Genomic DNA, 21,575 nt, shown 5'->3' on the forward strand with positions numbered 1-21,575 from the left:
TCCTCCTGCCCCACCCCTAGCCCCTGGCAACCACCATTCCACTTTCTGTTTCTGTGAATTTGATTATTCTACGTACCTCGCGTAGGTGGAATCATACAGTATTTGTCTTTTTGTGACTGGCTTATTTCACTTAGCCACCTATGCTTTTTAAATCCAGTAAATATGCATTCAATTTTGTATATATGCAAAAAGGAGTTGTGAAAGACATGTCAGGGGATAACTCGAATAACAATGATTCGATTTCAGCATCAAGTAAGCATTTTCTTTCTGTCAGACACATTTAACACAGAGACTCAGGAGTACAGATTTACCTTCCCTCACCCACCTTTACATTTCTTGGACCTTAAACCCCACCTATGATGAAACAGGAATTAAGCAAGCATCACGCAGTAAAAGCAGAGAGTGAAAGTTAATATTCATTTGTATGATGGTTACATATCGTACACATCTGGCTAAATAAGTTTTACTTTCTAGGAAAACTCACATACATTCATCTATCCATCCATTCACTTATTTATTCATTCATTCAACAAACATTTAATGAATGAGTAGTACGTATACGGCACTGTGGCGAGCACTGACGTTTCATTCCTTGAGTTGTGTATGGTACACAGGTGCACTGAGAGGGGAGTCTAAAAGTGCAGTGGGAAGAGGTGGTAGGAGATACAGGCATTAATAGGCTGTTCTCACTCATTCTTTGTGGTTTATGTCTAAGTGCACATCGGACAGAAGGCAGGAACTGGGTCTATCCTACTTAAAGCCTAGTACACATTAGGCACCCAAGAAATAATAACTGAATTGAATTAAATGGTAAATGAAAAATTTGGAGGCAAAATCAGGAAGCAGAATCAAAAATTACACTGTTAACTTCTCCTTGCTTTTCAATACTGGGAGGCTGAGCAAACAGTAAGATGTGCTTTAATTCTTCATATTAGCAAGTTTCCTTGAGGGTAATGTTCTTCAAAATGAAAAAGAAGTCTATATTTTGTTAAATTAAGCCAACCAGATGGTGACACCGCTTAATATTTCTCTTGGTGTATCTCTGTGTTAGTGCAGAGGTTTGGAAAATGAGGGTTAGCCAATGTAAGGAGGATAATTAGAACTGGCTACAGCATTAAAGTACTTTACATATGTGGGCTTGGTTATGAGATTTATCATTTGCTCTCCAGAATTATTTCTTAAAGCGACTTGCTTTCAGAAGAGTCTGACTAACAGACCCCAAAAAGGCAGGAGTAGAAAACCTGACTTTCTCAGAGCCACTCTGTTGTCTGACTACCTTTCTACCCACTTCTTCCTTCCCATCTCCTTTCACAGGCATCAGGTCCCTATCTCAGCCTAGGGGTCTCCCTGCCAGCTCCTGCCCCTCCCCCTTCTTCTGCAGGAACAATAAATCTCCTGCACATCTAATCCCATCTGAACATCTGCATCCTGGAGGCCTGACCTGGCATATGGCCTACACTCACGCAGACAGCAAATGGCTGAGCATAGACTAAAAGCCAAGTCTTTTGGACTCCTGGGAAATTCTGCTCCTATAGATAAGTCATAAAGGAATTTTTGGCACCTTTTATTTATGTCTCCTTCAAATCACATGAAAATGACAAACCTTGTTTTTCTACTTTTTTTCTGACATAATTAATATTTCTGCTCATTCCTTCCTCCCCCAAAGAGATGCAATTTAGCATAAAAAGTCCAAACGTATTCTCTAAAAATGATCTGTCTGGCACCAAGTCTACCTAAAAGAATGATTTCCCTCTGACTACAGAATGCAGAAGAAAGGTGATTTATCATAGAAATAAATAGCAGCTTTGAAAAGAAATATCAGTCTTATTTTTAGAACACTGTCAGTTCTAAACCGGAGCTGAGCTGATTGTTTCAGCCTCTGAACAGCACACATCACATGTGCATTCCAGTTGTGGGGAGCAGCACGCTCAGGCCATTGTGCTTCTTGTCCTGTGCAGACTAGCACCTCTTTTCACAAAAGTGGTAGTGTCACCATCATCAGTGACAGATGCATGGTGTCATGCCAGCTTGCCTACCCTGGAGTAAAATCATGAGGTTAGGTTCTGAGTTAGCATGAGGGCGGGAAAATTAAATAATACCTGGGTTTCAGCAACTCCTGGGGAAGGGTGAATAGCAAGTGGCTGGTGGGACTATCTCCAAACCTGAGGGCTCTGTGACTGGCCTGGGTGTGGGGAAGTGATACGCAAGACTGAGCATCTCGCCACAGCCCCGCGCTCCTCAGGTAGGCCACTGGTGTGTCCTGCAATGGCTGATGGGAAAGAAGCAAAACATTAGAGCTAATTATCATGGGAGAAAACAAAGAATGCTTACCTTGCTAAGTGTCTGGCTTAGGATTTACTTTTGATCCTAAGAGAGGAATTTAATACAGATGAATTCATCCTTGGGGAGGATGGATGTTATTCCCATCCTACACAAGTCTGCTCTCTTCTCTGATAGTGCTACATCTGAGACCAGCAGGTATCCAGAGCCCCTCTCCAACACTGGGCCTCGTTAGAGTCACAGTGTCCCTTGAGAGTCAGTATCTGGCCAGCAGCAGCGAGGCCTGCACAGCCAGTCTGTGGGATATGGAGCTTCCCTGACACTTCCCCTTAGGGCCATTCATTTGAGCTTTAGCAGCAGGGCAGTGAAAGGACTGAGAGAGCAGGGCACAGAAGGTGAGGGGGGACCAAAGTATGTCTCCACTTCCATCAAAGTTGGCCCATGCACAGACGTCTGTTCTGACCTGGACGATGCTTTGAACTTTTGAATAGGACTGAGTTTTAATGCAGAAATCGACCATAGTAAATGTCAAATGTGACTAGAAAAATTGCTGAAAGAAACTGAGACTTGCCAGCCTCCCCCTGCCCTTTTCTCTGCTGCAAAACCCAGATTTTGATGGCCTGACTGCTCCTTTCCCATGGGGCTCAAAGCACAGTGGGGATGTCCATTCTTCAAAGTGAATGGTGGGAATTCATCTTGCTAGGGATTAATTCAGGAGTGAATACGTGACCCGCTCCCAGCCAATGAGCCATGAGGGAAAGTCAGGGCTGGGGCCTCTGAGAAGGACTTCCTTCTAGTAGAGAGAGAAAGACACACAGATCTGTGCTGCTGGTGCTGGCATTCTCATGTAAGAATCTGTTGCCCTAAACCGTGCAGGATAGAGCCAAGATAGTTCTGGGGAAGCAGAGCCCAGCCAATCCTGATGCTTCAGGCCTTGAGCCCCACTTATGTCCGTCAACGTGACGCTATTTAACCTCCTTATTGGTTAAACCATTATGCAGGGGTTTTCTGGAGCTAGCAGCTGAAGACTTCCCAACAGATTCAGATTCCTTCAAGATCAGGTTTTCCTTCCTCACCTGATTTCTAGATAGGATGCAAAGAATGCAAACTTAATACCAGTTATTTAAAACATTCTGTGCTTGGGAGCATTTGAAATCTTGCTTCCTGGCAATGCCATCAGTTTGACTTAAATAAAATCTAATAAAAATTTTTTAAAAATAAAAATAAAACACTTTGTGCTTGCACAATACTCAGTGAAGATTTTCAGTCACCGGAAGGTTAAGTGAATTGCTTAAAATCACAGCCAGACCTGCGGCTCAGGATCTGAAACTCTGTAACCAACACACTCCTTTCAATGGCTACACGCTAACTATAGAAAAATGTCAAAATTAAGTCAGGCCATCCAAGGCTCGCCTGATCTGGTTAGAGTATGATTCCAAGCTTACTTCCCTTAGTCTCCTTATTCCACCAAATTTCCTGTTTACCAAGCTTCCCAAGCCTGCAGAGGCCACATGTGAAGAGCATGTGACTGTGAAGAACATGTGACTGTGAGGAGCATATACAACTATGAAGGGCACATTCTTAGGGATTCTATAGCCCCAACCTTCAATTCTAAATCTACCATTCACTGACTGGTTGCTCTTGGGCAAGTTTTTTATTTTTTTAACCTCTCTGAGACTTGATTTCCTGACCTCTAAAGTCAGCATTTTATTCTGCTCTCAGAGGGATGTGTTGAGAATTGGAAGAGACAGTAGGAAGACTTGTGAAGATCAGAGAAAATGCACGTAAAGTATCTTGCACCTGCAAGTTCTACCCACATCCTGCCTTCCATCTTTGGGCTTCTGCTCATGTAGCAGCAATATTCACTTGTCTAAATTCAACCCATACTGCATCCAGAACTAGTTTGTGTATCACCATCTCCAGGAAGGACCCTTGATCCCTGTGGCAGGAAAATTCCTGCTGCACCACTCCCATAGCATGCTTGTTCCGTTCACTTATGCCGCTAGGGTGTATAACAATAATAGCTAATATTTATTGCATGCTTACCATGTGCCAGGCACTTTTCTACATGTTTTGTGCTTAATATCTCATTTCACCATCACAATACCACGAGATAGTACTATCATCTATCCTCATTTCTGTTGCAGGAAACAGATCCACACGGAGGTTAAATAATCATTCAAGGTCACATATCTTTTAAGTGATAACACCTGATACAAACCCAGGAAGTCTGACTCCAAAGTCCAGTAGTTAATTTGTAATCACAAATCTCTGTTGCCTTCTCTCTGTTTTGGGTCTTTTTGGAGGCAGAATTAATGTCTTATTCCATCTAATCTGGAGGCTTGCACGGAACATCGGGAAAGTTAAGTATAGTGTATTCACTGGTGTCTCCCATCAATAGCTCCATCCCCACCCTATCTGCCAAAGCCCACTCAGATACACCTGACAGCCTCCCACCAGCCTTCTCCACCTGATGTCCTACAGGCACCTGCCACTCGATATGCCACAAACTCCACCCATTCTCTTTCCCTCTAAATACTTGTCCTTGTCTTCGCCATTATGGCACCTCCATCCAATAAACTGAACTAGATGCCTCAGAATTATATTAACTCCTCCCTCTCCCTTGCCACCCACATTCAATTAATATGAGTCATGTATATTCTATCTTGTAAATAGCTTTGACTCCATTTCCTTCTCTCCAACTTCACCATCACTGCGCTAATTTAGTTTCTCAGTAATTTTCAGCTTACAGTGAAAAAATGAATATATAACTTCATTCCTGATGGGGTAGGACTAAAAATGTTCTTTTCATAACAGTGAAATGACAACCCCTTGGGATTCATGAAGTGTATTCTTTCTTAAGAGCATAAAACATTTCTTATTATGTACTATCTATTCGACTCCCCCAAATTATTGTACAGCGGGGAAATATCGGCAGACAGCAGTGAAAAGTGTGTTGAAAGAAGCACATTGCTCTTTAGAGCAAATGGCTCTGGAGTCAAGCTGCCTGGGTTTGAATTCCAACTCCATCTTCCATCTGCAGGAGCTTAGGCAAATTGCTTGCCTTTCTAAACCACAACGTCCTTTTCTGTAAGATGTGGCTAGTAACAGTACTTTTCTCACAAGGTTACTTGTGGATTTAGTAAGAAAATCCACTTAAAGAGCTTAGTGCAATGCTGGCACATCGGAGGTGCTCAATCTTATCCATTAATCATATTAATTGTAACCTCAGATACAGGGAGGTCACACAGTTGACCTCAGGCAGAGCAAGGAATTCTATGAGTCCTAACCCTGTGTTCGATTCATTGCAATGCTTCTGCTCCTCCAAACAAGGAATTTTGCTCCCTTTCAGTCTTAGTGCTGCACATTAGAATCACCTGGGGAGCTTTACAAACTCTCGCCACCTGGACCCACCTCGAGAGCGTCTGACTTAATTGGGTAGGATGCAACCTGAGTGTTGGTATTGTAAAAGCTCTCCAGGTGTTTCTCATGTGCAGTCAAGGTCAAGGCACACTGGTCTCAGCAAGGCCTAGTACATGTGGATATCTGTCACAAGAGGCTGGAACAGGGGGTGCCTGTGGTAAGGTTTGGGGAGGAGAAGGGGCATGGCCACTGCACTCTAGAGACAATCAATGTACCTGCTGGAGACACAACAGAAGTGTCAAAAGAGCAAAGCATTAGCTACAGAAATTAGAAAACCTTAGTCAAGGTTCTGTTTGTTCTATGGCTGCAAAAATTGCCAAATTTTCATCGCGATACAAAATAAAAGCTAAAAAGAAATCCACTTTGACATTTTGGTATAATCCAACTGTTGATGACCCATCAATCCGACTTCCTGGAGGCACTGACCACAATGAGGTCAGGTCATCTACACCCCTCCTGCACCCTCCCCCACAACACTCCCCGTGAGATGGTAAGAAGCAAAACCCGAGGTAAGGTTTTGACACTTACCTGGTTGATATTGAAATTCTTGGCTTTGTTAAACCTTGTAGAACCCTTAAGCAACATTAGAAAAGGTGATTGGTTTAAGCTGCAGCCTCCCAGGGACACATCTCTCTTGGAAGATTTAGTGGTCAAATCTAGGACTGCGGGATTCTGTGATAACCTGGAACAAGGGTAGAAAAGAAAGCCGCTGCCCAACTCTTGACAGCTGAGGAAGATGCACTGGCAGGGAGAGACTGTTCCAAAAACACACAATCTTAGGTGCTTGAGAAACATTTTTTTTTTCTTTTTCTTTGTGAATAACCAGGATTGTGGCAAAGCCTGTACAGGTCTCTCTTTAGAATGGGTGTCATATAGAAATATGAAAGTATAATATGCATAGAGGAGAAACGTGGGACCTGGATGATTGAGAATGATGGTCCATGTAAGGAAACCCCAGAAGTGAGTTTTTGGAATAATTCACCTCGCTGCATTTGAGTAGGAAAGTCTCACAGATAAATCTGTTTTATCTCATGAGTGTTATCTGAGACAGCAGGAGCCCACAAGCTCCTGACAGGCCACTTGACCAGAAGTTCATGACCAGTCCCTGGTCCTCCCTCTGCCCTGGGGAGGGTTTTGCCTCTTACCTAAAAACGATCATTTCCTATCAAAAAGGGAAGAACATTGAAACATTCGCATGCAAGCACCACGCTCTACTCTCTCTACCTTCTCAATGCTGTGCTTTCCTAGCACTGCACTTGTCCATGCAATTCCTTGGCCTTGAAAACTGGGAGAACTGATTAAATCTAATTGTGCAATCTTGATTAAAATGAAATAAAATTTCAGTGTGACTATTTTTCAGGGCCATAATCTGAAACTTAATTTTCATTAGATCCTTTCCAAGGTTATGTGACAAAGCTGCTCCTACAAAGGAAGGCTGGGCTCAGGTGTTTTTGTTGGTGGTTTGTTTTTAATGTGTGTATTGTGCCAAAAGAGTCATTTTTGAAAGTTTGTGGTAATCTGACTCCGCTAACAAACCAATGATGTGCCCTCTGCATCACCAGCCTGTTCTCTTTAGCCACACACTCAGAAGAGGGTACGCACCTCTGGACAAAAACATTGCTGATACAGCCCTCAAAATGACCCCCACCCAGACGCAGGGATTTCTGGGTATTTGAAAAGCCTTCTAGCCTTTGGTTATTTTCCAGAGGCTGGTCATCAATGAGGACCCGAAATCTGAAAGAGGAGGAAAGCAAAACAAGAGTGAGACGTACTGGGAAAAAAAGGTTGTCACTTTGTGGTCAACTTACTGTCTTCAATTCAGACTCAATGTTTTTTATGTAAGATAACTCATTAAACTAGATTTATTTTCAAAAAGCACTTAAACTTTTTTCCATGTATTTTTTACACATATTTTTACTAAAGTATTCTGCACATACAGAAAGTGCACATGTCATAGGTGTATGTCTCAGTGAGATTTTGCAATGTGAATACACCAACATTACCAGCACCCAGATAAAGAAGAACTGACCAGCACCCCAGGAACCATGTCTTCCTGCATAGTTGTAGATGTTTCGTGATCATTCCTCTCATTTTATTTTCCCATTTTGTTTCTTTTCCATTTCTTTTTTTTTTTTTAAATATTCTCCCATTTTGAATATACCACAATTTATCTATCCATCCAATGTTAATTGATTTTTTAAATAAGGTAATGGGTATAGAATCAGGAAGAAGGCCAGAACTTACCAGTAAAATAATGTCAGCATCAAAGTTAAATATTTCACAAGAAAAGATGCTAGAAATTTTCATTAAACTAAATAAAGTTCTTAGACTCTGACAGAAGTGCCATTCTACTCACCCAGACCTATCGTTTATTAAAGATACATAATGCAGTAAACCATCCATGTATGTCTGTGAAGATTTCAAGGGCGAGCTGACGCTATTCCTGATGCTGAGTTCAATGTGACCATCTTCCAGGGTGACCTGAAATCATCATGGAACATACCCATCAATGCAATTAATTTGCATTTAAGGATTATAAATGTATAATACTGAATTTACGATCAAAACTATGTATAACAGTCAGGATTTTTTGACCCAAATGTTTTGACTTTGCTATTTTGATCTAAAGATTATTTTTAAACATTTTAATGTCATGTTTATGAATATAAAAATCTTATGCAAATTATTTCAACACTGATGAGTTTATCAAAGCATTTTTACAGACCTACTTTCATAAACCAATTTAATTTCTCCATCAACTATACAAAACAATTAAACCCTTTCTAAATTTTTCTGTTTTTACTTTCATTCTTTCTGAAGTTATTTTCATCAGATCAATTCTTTTCTACAAAACTTTACAATGAAGACTAGATTTATCAATTTTTTCCATATGTGGTTATAACGACAATATCTTCTCTTCAGTAATTATGAATTTTTTAATTTTCTGGTCATAAATTCTAGGAAGTTCAATTTTCCAATGTCAAACTCTGCAGATACAAATTCTGGCAGAATGATTTGATTCTGTCAATTCTTAGTAAGAAATATGTGTAGTTTTAGAAGTTGTCATTTTCATTTTGTTGATGTTTTTTTCTATGGTTTAATTTTTGCAGTTTTTTGCAAGATGTAATTCTTCGGTGAGTTTTTAGTCTAAAACAATTTTGACAGTGTGTGGTTTTAGCCATTGTCAGTTTCATTTTATGTTGATTCTTTTTATTCAGTTGTCAATATTCATTGTGAATTAGATAAAAGAATGTTAATTGATATATATTTCTTAGCTAACCAATTATGAAGTTGAGGGCAATGTTCCTAGCATATTTCTAGGATTCCTGCATTGCCCAGGATTGATCTCATCTTTTGCTAAGCCAATTCTTCCATCTGCTTTTGACCATTTTATATATTGTGTACTAAGTGTCCCTACGCTTGGCAGAGGAAACAAGTGTTGCGTGTCAAAAGAATGCATCAAAACATCCTGTTTTGACAGAAGAGCCACTCTCACAATCTAAATGCTAACATGTACTTGTTCAGCCTTAATTTTTGGAAAAAAATAAAATAGACTGATGAGCAAATATGTCAAGAGAGGAGAGGCCTTCTAATACGACATAGCCACAGAGTCAGCTACCATCCTTCCTTTCAACAAATACAAGATGTCTGTTGCGCGGGAAATCCTGAAGAAACAATTCCAAGAACGACAGTATGCTATATATTTTAAAATCCACTCGTCCCACGAGGGGACTGCTAAGTGTTAGCTTACTTCTCTGCCTACATAACCACTTCTAGCTAAAACCTCTTAAGTTATAGAGGATTTCTGCGGCTCTGTTGTACGTGAACAAAGAGCAAATGACCTTCTCCTCTTCCATTCCCCTGATGTAAATATTGTCCAACTATTAAATATTAAATATTGTCAAGGACTCCATTGTCCAAGGACAAAATATTGTCCTTGTTATTGTTGCAAAACAAGGGCTATCTTTTGTGGAAGCAAAAAGGAATAAAGGGGATACATTCTGATTTTTTTCTTAGATCTAAAACTTTAAGCTACATTATTACTTATAACAGTTATAATAACACTTTGACTCAAAAAATAAATCTAAAAAGAATGAAAATGAGGCCATGAATGGCCATGAATACCCACAAATTCAAATCTGTGTACTATAATGTGCTTTCTAGCCTGATTTCCTTCAGGTCCTACCCTGGGATGGGGAATAACTTCTATGAGTGAAATGTACAATGGCATTTACTGGGTAATGACAGATAAATTCCAAACTAATTTACGTTCAAAATTTCTATATTGTTTCTGACACCAAACTTTGAGTCAGGTTTAAATCTTGTTCAATATTCATGCAATATTTCATACCTGTATCGGATGATTTAATAAAATGCCACTGGGTTGAAAAGTCTTAAATCCAAAGGAGACCTGGAAGTGGCTGGTCAATGACAAGTCCAAATTATTGAAACTCAATTGTCCTCCCCTGGAGAAGGAGGCAGACCGCACGAGCTGAAATGCAAATATGAAATAAATTACTGGCGTTGTAATAATTTCATGGCTGAAATACAATAGATCATCCTATGTCATCTCATTTGAACTGATTAATGTGGCTTACGTTGCCTCAGGAAGAAATAAAAGTTTGCTTTGCTGAATGATTTTATCATTCGTCTGTATGTTTTTCTGTGTATAGTTGGTATTCCTTCTTTCTTACAAATTTAATACATAAGCCTGAAGAGGTTTTCAAGTAGGTGGAGATTGTGTATGAGCCAGTTCATGATAACACTGTGTGCTACCACAAAAAAAAGTCCAAAGTTGATGTGTTAACAAATACCAAAGATGGGTTGGTTGCGGCGCACTCCCCTGAAAGATTTTGAACTCTTCACTTACCTTCCAGTCTTCTGAGCACTTCTTTGTTACTCCCACAGTATCATTCAACCTAACGACACCACTAGTTTTCTTCAGATTTTTCATGCAGCCTCGGAAAGCAGGTGTAGAAATGTTAAATCTGATTTGGGATACGAAAAAGGAAAGAGATGTACCGGGTCAGGCTTGCCTGAGCATTGGAGCTGAAGAACTGCAGTCTCTACTACTTATCACCCATAAAACAAGTACATATTTTATGGTTATCTGTTCTGAAGAGATTTCTATAATGCTACTTATTTTGTGATGCTGACAAAATCTACTTCCTTTCTATGTGATTCTGAATTCTCACCTTTAAAAATGAACACAGTAATGTTAATAGAAGACTTGCCAGGGTCCCCTAAAGGTATAGAGACATAGAAGATGTACAATATTGAGAATTGCTTCCCCACCCTCCTGGAGTCATGGCAGGGCATGATGCATAAAAAGTATATTAATAAGTCAATATACTATAAATATTAACAAATATGTAAATAACTTAATAAGTAACTTATTAGAGCCAGGAATGTGCTAAAAAACTTTTTTTATGTCTATTTTTAAATTAGCCACCATAAACTCAGAAGAAACAAACTTTTTTTGAGTTCTAGTCAATTATGAAAAATGTGAATTGGTATTTAACCAAAGCCAAGCTGGAACCGTAGAGATCACTGCCTGGCCTCATGTGCTGTATCCAACACCACTTAACTGTGCAACCTGGGGAACTGGTTATTGTGAGGATTAAACAAGTCAATGCACAAGAAGTCCTTGGGACCATACCTGGCACATAGTCGTGAGCACTCAGGAAGTGTTTCTTAGAAACAAGATAGTGCTGCTCTAGAGCTGTAGGCTCAAGAGCCAGACTGCCTAGGTTCAAGGCCTATCCTTACTGCCTGAACAGGCGACCTAACTTCTCTGTGCCTCTGTTTCCTCATTTACACAATGGGAATATTTAAATCTGTTTCATAAGTTTGTCAGGAGTTTAAATGAATTAATACATGTAACACACTCAAATGGTGCTTGGTACAGAGCAGGGACTCCATGTGAGGCGGTGGGCTCAGTAACTGTCCCCAAATTAGTGCAATCATTGTAATGAGAGTCACCTCTAAAGCATCTCCCTATGTGGCTGCCTTGGCATTTCTCCAGACTGCTGGATCTGTCTGGAGCTGAATTCATGTAAAACATTAACATACATGAACCAGCTGAGTGCAGGCAAATATTTGTGTTTCTTAAATGAATGACGGACTAAGAAAAACACAAAGCTGATTTCATTATAAATCTTTAAGGCAATTCAGTTTTCTAAATGGAAGGGTGGCTGCATTCATTTTTATTCAGTTCATTATAAACAGTTTAGCTATATGTAATGTGCATAAAATTAAAGAAGAAGTGAATATTCACTGGCATTGCAGCACGAGCTTACTTATTTTATAAAAATGGCTTTTTGCCTCAGAAGAGGAGGAAAATTCATATGAATTCCTGAAGCTTGTCTATTAATACATACATTTGGATCCATTTTCTCCTATATATCAACATGTTTTAGACCCATCGGCATCTCCTGATGCCCTTCTTTCCATAAAGTATATGTCGAAGGAAGAAAAAGATGGCAGAAAAAAAGGGGGAGGGGAAAGATCACTAACAGATATGGAGCACTTTTGTCCAAGGTACTATTTTTCTATCCTCACAATAACCTTTTGCGGGGTATATTTTCTTATCTAACATTTACTGGGCACTTACCATGTGCCAGGCGCCATGCTAACTCTATTACTCTGAATCCTCACAACCACCCTAATCAATAGACAGTTACTACCCCCATGTTACAGATGTAGCAGCAAGAAGGCTGGGGGAAGTTGAGTAGCTTGCCTAAGGTCACACAGTAGAAAAGTGGCAGCGGTGGGATTTGGGTGGTCGATGTGTCACACAAGATAATGTGATTTGAAGGCCTCACACTTTATGCTTTCACAGTCTGTGTACCTATGGCACTTGGAATGATCATGACTCTTTCATAGCAGATATGTTAAGATAGAAGATTTATTTCTACTATTCTTTGAGGTGTACCCTGGATCACTGAGGGCCTAGAGTTCCATGTTTACTCCAGTCTGCAGGGTCTGAACACACTTGCCAGAGGAATGTGGCTGCATAGGGGTGTAAGTTGTGGTGTTCGTGGGCTAGTACATTGGGGGGTGTGTGCATACTATGGGCCAACCCATTCATAAAGACTTAGCCAGGTCCCAGCCTGCTGGAAGCAGATTTCATAAAGCAGTAAGAGCAAAATGTAATCCTAACTTCAGTCCTAGGTACTGAGCAATTGTCCAATATATCCTTGACTGACTTTTACTTCTCAAATTATTTCATGTCTTATTATTAAATGCTAAGGCACAACAGTGTCAGGTCTCAGGAAAAATTTCTTGTTGCTTCGAGACCCTCTGGCAAGTGATTTTCTCTTCTCATGGGAAGGGAAGCAAATGAGATGAACAGATTGTGACTTCTGACTGTAATTTTAAACATGTCATTAAAAGATATGGGTCCCCATTCCCAGGAGATACACCACAGTAAGAGGAAAAACCAGAACATCCACAAAATCTCTTGTTCAAAGCTGCTTTCTCTAGAGATGACACTAGCCTGCTCTGCTCCACATTAGTTTTAAGCACTTACTGTCCATAAGGGCCTTCCATTTATGCTAGGTGTCAGAAGGCCTCCCTCCTTTGAAAGAACTGCGGGTTGCTCCTGCAGAGCTCAGCTATGGGTTATCAGTAGAAGACTGATAGAAGAGGCCCGATAGAAGACTCCTCCATGCCCACCCTGCCCTGCAGTGGCCCATGTCAGAGGGGTTTCATAGGCCACTGGGGGGCACAGCTCCCCTAGCCCCACCCCCCCTTTCAAATGGCCAGTCCCATTTTTCAGTATTTATATTGTTTTACTCTGTTGCCAAACACTGTTCATACTGAAAACTAACTATTTGTGTTTATTTGTTGCTAGAATTAAAGAACGTAAACTCATCAGTAGCAAGCATAACCACTAAGAGAAGCAATCTGCTTCCTTCTAAAAAATAAAAAATCATCTTACCTTTCCCTGATTGAAATTGGAATTCCTCCCAGATAATATGTGTTAAAATCAAATATTTCACCTTCGATTCTAATTTTTTGAGTATTCACAATTATCCACGTAAGTTTCTGGGTTTTTCTAATATTGATCAGAAACTGAAATAAATGAGAGATGAGTCAGTGAGCAATGGGAAATAAAAGAATCCTATTCACAGTGGTTCAGAGCTATCTTGATTTTGTCTTCCCTCAGATTTATTTATATACATGGCAGAAGACTCTGAGCAATAGCACTTCTATATAAAAATATAGTATTGAAACATTTAAATAGACATGTTTACATTGGAAATTAATCATGTTTTATATAGGCCATATACGTGTTATATATTTCATGCCCAAATGTTCAAATTTTAAAAGGACATGTCCCTTGGTTAATAACTGTGAGTTCATCTGGTAATAGAAATGTGTTTTGGGCTCTGTGTTAACCACAAAGGATGAAGGATGTTTAACAAGTCAAGTAAACAGGCTCAAAGGATATACCGAATGATCTTGCCCGTTGTTTATGAGGTCTCTGGTTCCTTGATGTTTTGGTGGCTCTGAATTAAGTTTGTATCGCACCTGGAGACTGCCATCTTCTATATTTATGGAGATGAAGTGATCCTAGAGCATGGAAACAATGTAGATTACCAGGAGACTCAACAAAAGAAGACTTAAACACTGGAACTCAAGTTACTCTCAAGTTACAGACTGCTCTCAGCTCCAGCTGCCTCCTAGTTAAAAAAGGACAGTAGTGCTGCAGTCCCTGGTTCCTGGTTTGTGTATGATGGTCAAATGTTACAAGTCATGGTAAATATCTACGGTGGTTGGTACACAGGAAGGACACAATAAATGTTATAATCATGATTTTGTTTCATAATAATCTATAACCAGCATGCACAAATGGAAACTGAAAAGATTCAGATCATTCATATCATGTGAAGAAATGACTGCTACCTTTTAGAGAGAGGTAAGGTCTTACTTAACCCTCAGACATTTTCCACCATCTGTTTTCTGACTTATCACTATGTCTCAGTCTCGTTTGCCGGCCCATCCCCCCACATTCCATTTAGGTGTTGGGGGTCCCTCCAGTATCCTGCATTGGACCTCTGCCCTCCCACCACTCTCTCTGCCTCACAGTCACAGTCACTCCTTTGGTTCCGATTCGGGTGTGCCCATGAAGCCCAAATATTCTTCCCCTGTCTTTTCAGGGCCAGGTCTGTACGTCTGATAACCTTATTGCTATTGCTGACATGACTCACAGATACTCAAGTTCAAAATATCTCTAACAGAATTTATGATCTACATGCCTCCCACCTGCTGCCAAGCCTGTCTCTCGGCCCTTCATGCTGCTCTCTCTCCTCCTTTCTCTCTCACCAATAATCACCTTGCTGAATCAGCCACAAACCCACCAAGAGTTGTCCCTGATTCTTCCCTCTCTCTTCCATCCAATCAAATATTGTCAAATCTACCACTTCTTAACTCTCTCTTTATTACATGCCACCTAGTCTCAGTCACAACTCCTTCAGCTGGACTGCACAGCAATAAGGCGCTATGCCCCCTCCCCATGTTCACTTTGTCCCCTCCTGAATTGATTTTCCACTTTGCAGCCAGAGCGGTCTTTTGAAAATGCCTGTTACTGAGCAGACTTTTGAAAATGCCAGCTGGTGAGCAGTCTTTTGAATACGCCAGTGTGAGCATGTTACTCACTTTTGCTTTCAGGATAAAACTCTAACTCCCTAGCAAGTGCTCTGCGGCCCTGACCACCCCTTCTGCTTCGTTTCTCAGTGGTCCCTCTAGACCTTTGTGCCCCAGCCACATGGGCCATCATTCCATCCCTGAGTGCTCCTTAGCCTTCTCATGTCTGGGTCTTCTTCTTGCCCCTTCCCACACATGGATCACCCTTCTGCCCTCTCCCCTTCAAAAGTTATCTTCTACTTGTCCTCAAAGTCCCAGATTAAGCACCCTTTGTTTAAGAATGTCTTTCCTGTTAAACATCCTGATTACGCCTCAAACTTTCCCTCTATACACTCATGACCACTGTAATGAATTAATTATCCAATTAACAAACATAACTTTGTTTAGGACCTTATATTCTAGATGAAAAGTATTCTCACATACTTTAACCATCCATTTCCTTAGTGGAAAGATAAGCTGAGGAATTTGTCCTGTAGGGTTAGAAGTTTCGCTCTTACACAGTTCTCTATTGATAAGAAGGCCTCTTTTTGAAGTCTTCTGCCAGAGTTCTTATCTATAAGAATCAGTCCTCATGTGGATCCTAAGCCTTGCCCTTGGAAGCCAGTTAGGGTTCATCACACTCATAAGTAACAGGATAACATCAAGTCACTGGTGTAATGATCCATCCTACTTCACAGCAGCACTTTGGATCATTTTCTCTTATCTGGTTACTATAGCATTTTGTAAGTTTTCTTCTAATATAAGCAATATTTTCGGTTCTTAGTCTCCAAGAACTCTAAAATGTAGTACAAAGAAGACCTTGTTGTAAAAAAACAACCTCCTTGACTTGAAGATGCTGTGTGACTTCTCAGCTCTCTGCATTCTTCAAACAGATCGGGATCTTTCAAACCGTCAGAGCTGGTTCAGCCTTGGGATCTCCCGGAGAGTCCCGACCAACCCCAGAAAGGAGATTTGGATCAGGCCTGTATCCCCACCCTGCAGGTAGAAGTGTCTGGTAAAATCCCAAGCTCCTTATGAATCCCACGTTCTCAGACTGGAGCTCCCATTGGCTGATCCATATTTCTCCAGAAATCCTACCTGTAGAAGCAGCTACAGAAGAGCTATTAACAGCAGCCATTAAGCCAGGCCCATCTACAAGCAGATGGCGCTGACAATTGCTTGTAGAGCATCGCTTTGGACCTTTCCTAAACTAGCGGGCTTAAAAATGGCCTCTGTCTATGGCCATGCTACCCTGAATGTGCCTGATCTCGTCTGATGTCAGAAGCTAAGCAGGGTCGGGCCTGGTTAGTATTTGGATGGGAGACCACCTAGAAATACCAGGTGCTGTAGGCATAAAAATAAATAAATAAATAAATAAATAAATAAGTTAAAAAAAAAAAAAAGAATGGCCTCTCAGTTGCTTGATAACAGAGAAGCATCCATGTCTTGGGCAGTCAGTGTCAAGTCTCTAAAAGACAATCTCACACAGCCTGGCAAGGGTCAGACCAAGATGCAAACAGTAGTTCAAACGGTCTAGCTCTCAGAGGGCCCCAGAGGCCTTTACATGTTTTTATACAGATTAAGTAAATTATTAGGCAAACAGTAGTTTTCAAAGAATGAAAGTGACAGTGAGAATAGAATGGGAAAGGGGAAGATTTCTTCCATATTTTGGTGGCGGGCTGTCAAATTCCTGACTACTTGCCTCATTAAGCACTCACTCCCGTAGCCAAAGAAAGTAGAGCCGGGCCAAGGGAAATGATGCAGGTAACGTTTTCAGTGCCTTTCAGATCTAGTTGGTTGTTTATAATAAATCAGTTACCCCCAAATTAACCAATCAAATGGACATATTTGTTAGTATTTAGATGCTTTATAATATAGATTACCTGGTTTTCTGCAAAGAACAGCAAACCTCTATCCACAGTGGTCTGAATTGTCTGTACAAAGTTTAGGGAGAAAGCATTTGGTTGAGTTGGAACTCGAGCATAGCCTGTACCTTCAAAATAATTTTTGTCTGACTCTTCCTTTCTCCTGTCAATGAGAATCATCATTAGTTAGAACACAGCAGCAGCAAAAGACTACCACACAAGTGTGTTTATTAATGCAAGGTGCTGCTTTCTGAAAAACGGAGCAAAGCATAAGCAATATAGTTGTCATGATTTTTTCAAGAAGAGGAAACATATTTAAAATGTTAAAATGGCCAGTTGTTTCTCCTGGATGTGCCCTTATACTCTACGATAATCAAACACTAGCTCAACAAAGATAACATTCAAGAGTCCCCTTTGGAAATATCTAATTAGGAAGATGTGGCCTAGTAGCTGAAGAGCTTGAAATGTAAGAAATTATTAACTTGAAATAGAAACTTTTATTCTGAGTAATAAGTACTCAGTCTGTTCCATATTAGACTATTCCAAATTCTTTTAACTAGAAGGATGGTCAGGAGCTCAAAGCAGCAAGTTTTGAATAGGTACGGGTGTCAGACTGCCAAGAAAGTCATGGTATACTTTGTGGACCACTATTTTTTTTTTAATTTACAGTAAATACAGGCACTGATTTAGTCCCTAAATCGGGTACTATCTAAAACTAAAAATTCTGTGGTAGGAGGCACCAAAAATTTAAGATTTATTTTTTCCAAAATTGAGAAAACACTATCAATGTAACATATTATACAAATGAGGAAAAGACTGCCATCATTAGATTTTAGGGATAGACTAGCATTGTTGCATAAACGTCTAATTTAAGAACTACTGGCTCAAAGCAACCAGTGACATCAACAGCATCTTACTGGCTATCCTTTATTATACGTAATATACCTGCAAGTTAAAATCAGTTACAGAGACACTAGTTTCTAGGTTTTATTTACCTTCTACAAGGCTCCACTTCGGTTGTGTTGAGATTGAAAGATTTTTTGAAGTTGTACAAGCTCAGAACATTTTCATTGAGGTCATCTAATTCAATACAACCTTTGTATGCTGGGAATGTCAGACTCCTAGGAAGCTGAAAAAAATGCGACAAAAATTTACTAACCAAACAAAGGACTGATCAAGTTGACCAAGAAATAGTACAAATCTATCACTTTTAACCATCAATATAGTATAAGAGTTAAAAATGTGGACCCTGGAACCAAATGCCCTGGCTTTAGTATTTCTAGTTGTACGACCTCGGGCAAATTATTCAACCTCTTTGTCTGTTTCCTCATATGGGAAGTGTGAATTATAACGATGCTTTGTAAATTAATATACTTAAGCACAGATCACTACACATAGGAAATACTGGAGTGTTGCTATTATCACTGGATGAGCTTTAAGAATAGATAGTTAAATATAGCTTATATCCAGTTGACAATTAGAGACATGACGTCCTTATATTCAATTAAAATTTATATATTTTCATTCAGTGAATAACATCTGCACTTACTTTAAAATCAGGTGGGTAACCTCCAACATAAAATACAACATTTTCAGGATCCAAATTAAGGAGTGTGTTGCTATTTCCATTGTCAATGTCATGGAACTGAAGTGTTTCTGGTTTACTAGATGTGGCTCTTCTGGTGTAATTAAGCCTTGCAAACTGATAAATTCTGTTCAAAAATAAATTAGATAATAAAGTTATATAAAAATCTATGCAAAAATGAAAGAAATCAAGGCCACAATACTAAGAATGGGGTTCAGCAACACGTACAATTGAGGTTTGGTGAATGTCAGTTAGATTAACAAGAAGCAGAAGTCTATCAGACTTGTACCTCTGAAACTTCACTCGGTCCATAACAGCATCTTGAGTTTCGCTCTCCGTCAAGATCTGGTCCACCCGGAGTTCAGTCTCATGCTCTCCCAGGTTGTAGACACACGTGAGCTGCCCATTTTTAACTGCCATGCCGATGTAGTCCTTGGAGGCCTGGAGGTGTAAAGTCCACTTCAGAGCATTTCACATACTATATTCTCTCAACTTCCTATCCCAAGAGAGTGCATCTCAAATACCTAATGGGTTTTATACAATAAGTCTTGAGCGGACAGGATAAATGAGGTGTATCCTTATACGGAATAATAGAGATAGAAATAATGTCTGAGCTGACTTTGCTCATGGTATAGTGCACTCATTTATTCACTCCCCCATGTGCTTGATCTACAAATATTTGCCAAGCACCAGCCATAAAGATGAACCAGACTCAGGACTCCATTAGATTTTAGGTTTATAGGGAGATAAGCCATTTTTTGTTCTCTCCATACCGTAATACAACATTCTCTTAACACTTTGTTTATGGTTCTGTTATAACACCTAGCACCCTGTATTATCACAGTCAGCTACAAGTGTATATTTCTCCTGTTAGAGTATGAGCATTTTAAGGTAGATACAAATTTTTTTAAGTTGTGGTAAAAAAAAAAAAAATCCGCCATTTTAATCAGTTTTAAGTGAATATTAAGTACATTCAAGAAACAAATTTTTCTTTATTATAAGTACAGGGTATGGTATGTAGTAGGAAGATGGTATAAATTTGTCAAAGATAAAACAGAGAAATTTGTCATAATACAGAGCAAAAAGTCATATCATAAGAAAGCTACAAATAAAGTACCAACAGCTTAAAGCATGAAAAAATGATTAATAATAGTGTTGATTTTAGGAATCTTTAAATGTGGCATCCATTAGTGACAATCAGCTATTTCTTAATTGGACAGAATTTTCAAGAACCATGTTTCAGATATTTCTTTTCCAAAAATTGTTTCCTAACCAATCAATGATTAGCTTTTCCTCTGACAAGTTGAAGAAATGTATTTTAAGTGGAGGGATTAAAAGCTAAAATGAACTGTTCAAAATGCCAGTAACAGCAGTGGTTTGAAGAATTTAGAATTATAAAGAGATGGGGCAACTGGATTTCTGATTAATTAGGTAGGAGAGGCTTCATTTGCTCCAGTCCTCAGCCACAGATGGTCCCCACCCCAGAGAGCTGAGGAAGGACTGGGCTGGATGTTATGAGACAGAGAACAGGGTCACAATTCCGTGAGGAAGAACTTCTGTTAACTCTCATGACGTCTGGCTATTGCTGCTCTGGTCATGAGGGGAGAGGGCCGATCTTGAACTGCAGGGTGTATACGCTAATGGGTATACATGTGTGCCCATGCGTTGGAATCAGGTAAAGTCCCTAGATCTGCCGGTAGATAACAGTCCGTGAATGCCAGAAGGGCCCCTGTGGGGCCGTCAGAGGTGGTGGAGTTTGCTGGCATGTTGGTAGGATTTCCTCCCGCTGTGCCAACCTCAGTGACACAGTGGTATCACGCAAATCAAAAGCTATATTCTGTTTTAAAAACAAAAGAAATGTCAAAGCAATACTTACATCTTTATTTCCAAGGTACATCACAAACATATTCTGAGTCCCCCCATTTTCTTTTGATTCAGGTCTTTGTAGAAACAAAGAAAGAGATGTGTATCCTTTCAAATCCTCCAGGTCACTTGGCAGCCGGACTTCAACACCAGATTTCCCGTTGAACCTCATGGGGACAGCGACCTGTGAGAGAAAGATCTATGGTGTCAACCTGTGAGAAAAGTGGGTATGCTCTTTTAAGTGGTAGATTGTGACTTTGTAGCTACTCCTTTTAACCTTTTCCAAGTTGTTTTGATAAGGCGCAAAAGAGTGTGAATATCTCCTAGACCCAGATTATAAACTCATGAAACTGTTTCAGGAGCCGAGTAATAAAACATTCATGTTCTTCCTATTTATCAGCCCTCTGGTGTTTGAGCAGTGAATTTCATTCTCTGTATCAGGAATATAATCATTATTATAATAGTGATTCCACCCCTGTGTCAATGAGCTAACACATACAGAAGCACTTAGCATGATGCCAGGCATATATAAATATATAATGCATCAAAAACATTTTTAAAGGAACTTTTTAAGAAACCATTTCTCATGAACTTATTACATGTCATCACAGGAATTCAGACCTAAAAAATGAGGGCATCAAAGCTCTCTAAAACGATGCTTCTTACACTTTGGTGAAGGACCATCATTGTTGTTGTTGTTTTGTCTAAGCTGCTCTGGACCAAATCTTTTGTAAAACATATTAGAAATTAAATTATTAGAAAAATGAAATAAAGAAGGTATTTTTCCATCGATCCCATGCTTGGATGCTGAGGCAATTCAAAATATTAAAAGTTGCTAAACATTTACTCTCAATTTTATACTTATATATCACAGACCAGTAACAAAAGCTCTCTGACTAGACCTAGTCTGTGGACCAGCTTCGGTAGCT

The 21,575-nt window shown here is 39.8% G+C and overlaps 1 protein-coding gene and 1 pseudogene across 3 annotated transcripts in view; one reads left to right on the top strand and one right to left on the bottom strand.

The window, feature by feature from the left end:
• The window catches only part of LAMA3 (laminin subunit alpha 3), a 64,627-nt gene that overhangs the window by 10,062 nt on the left and 32,990 nt on the right, over positions 1–21,575 (bottom strand). For all 3 annotated transcript variants that reach the window (XM_023530807.1, XM_023530808.1, XM_011360441.2), the window contains 13 exons: positions 20,660–20,830; positions 19,073–19,224; positions 18,748–18,910; positions 18,194–18,327; positions 17,217–17,361; positions 14,161–14,280; positions 13,646–13,779; positions 10,574–10,691; positions 10,055–10,195; positions 8,060–8,184; positions 7,306–7,437; positions 6,232–6,385; positions 2,100–2,269 (listed from right to left, as the gene is read on the bottom strand). In XM_023530807.1, coding sequence (XP_023386575.1) covers positions 2,100–2,269; positions 6,232–6,385; positions 7,306–7,437; positions 8,060–8,184; positions 10,055–10,195; positions 10,574–10,691; positions 13,646–13,779; positions 14,161–14,280; positions 17,217–17,361; positions 18,194–18,327; positions 18,748–18,910; positions 19,073–19,224; positions 20,660–20,830 — 1,859 coding nt within the window. The remainder of the gene's footprint in view (positions 1–2,099; positions 2,270–6,231; positions 6,386–7,305; positions 7,438–8,059; positions 8,185–10,054; positions 10,196–10,573; positions 10,692–13,645; positions 13,780–14,160; positions 14,281–17,216; positions 17,362–18,193; positions 18,328–18,747; positions 18,911–19,072; positions 19,225–20,659; positions 20,831–21,575) is intronic.
• LOC111739903 lies at positions 16,568–16,686 on the top strand (annotated as a pseudogene).

This window comes from Pteropus vampyrus, unplaced genomic scaffold (assembly GCF_000151845.1).
Source record: "Pteropus vampyrus isolate Shadow unplaced genomic scaffold, Pvam_2.0 Scaffold55, whole genome shotgun sequence".
NCBI classification, from domain to species: Eukaryota; Metazoa; Chordata; class Mammalia; order Chiroptera; family Pteropodidae; genus Pteropus; species Pteropus vampyrus.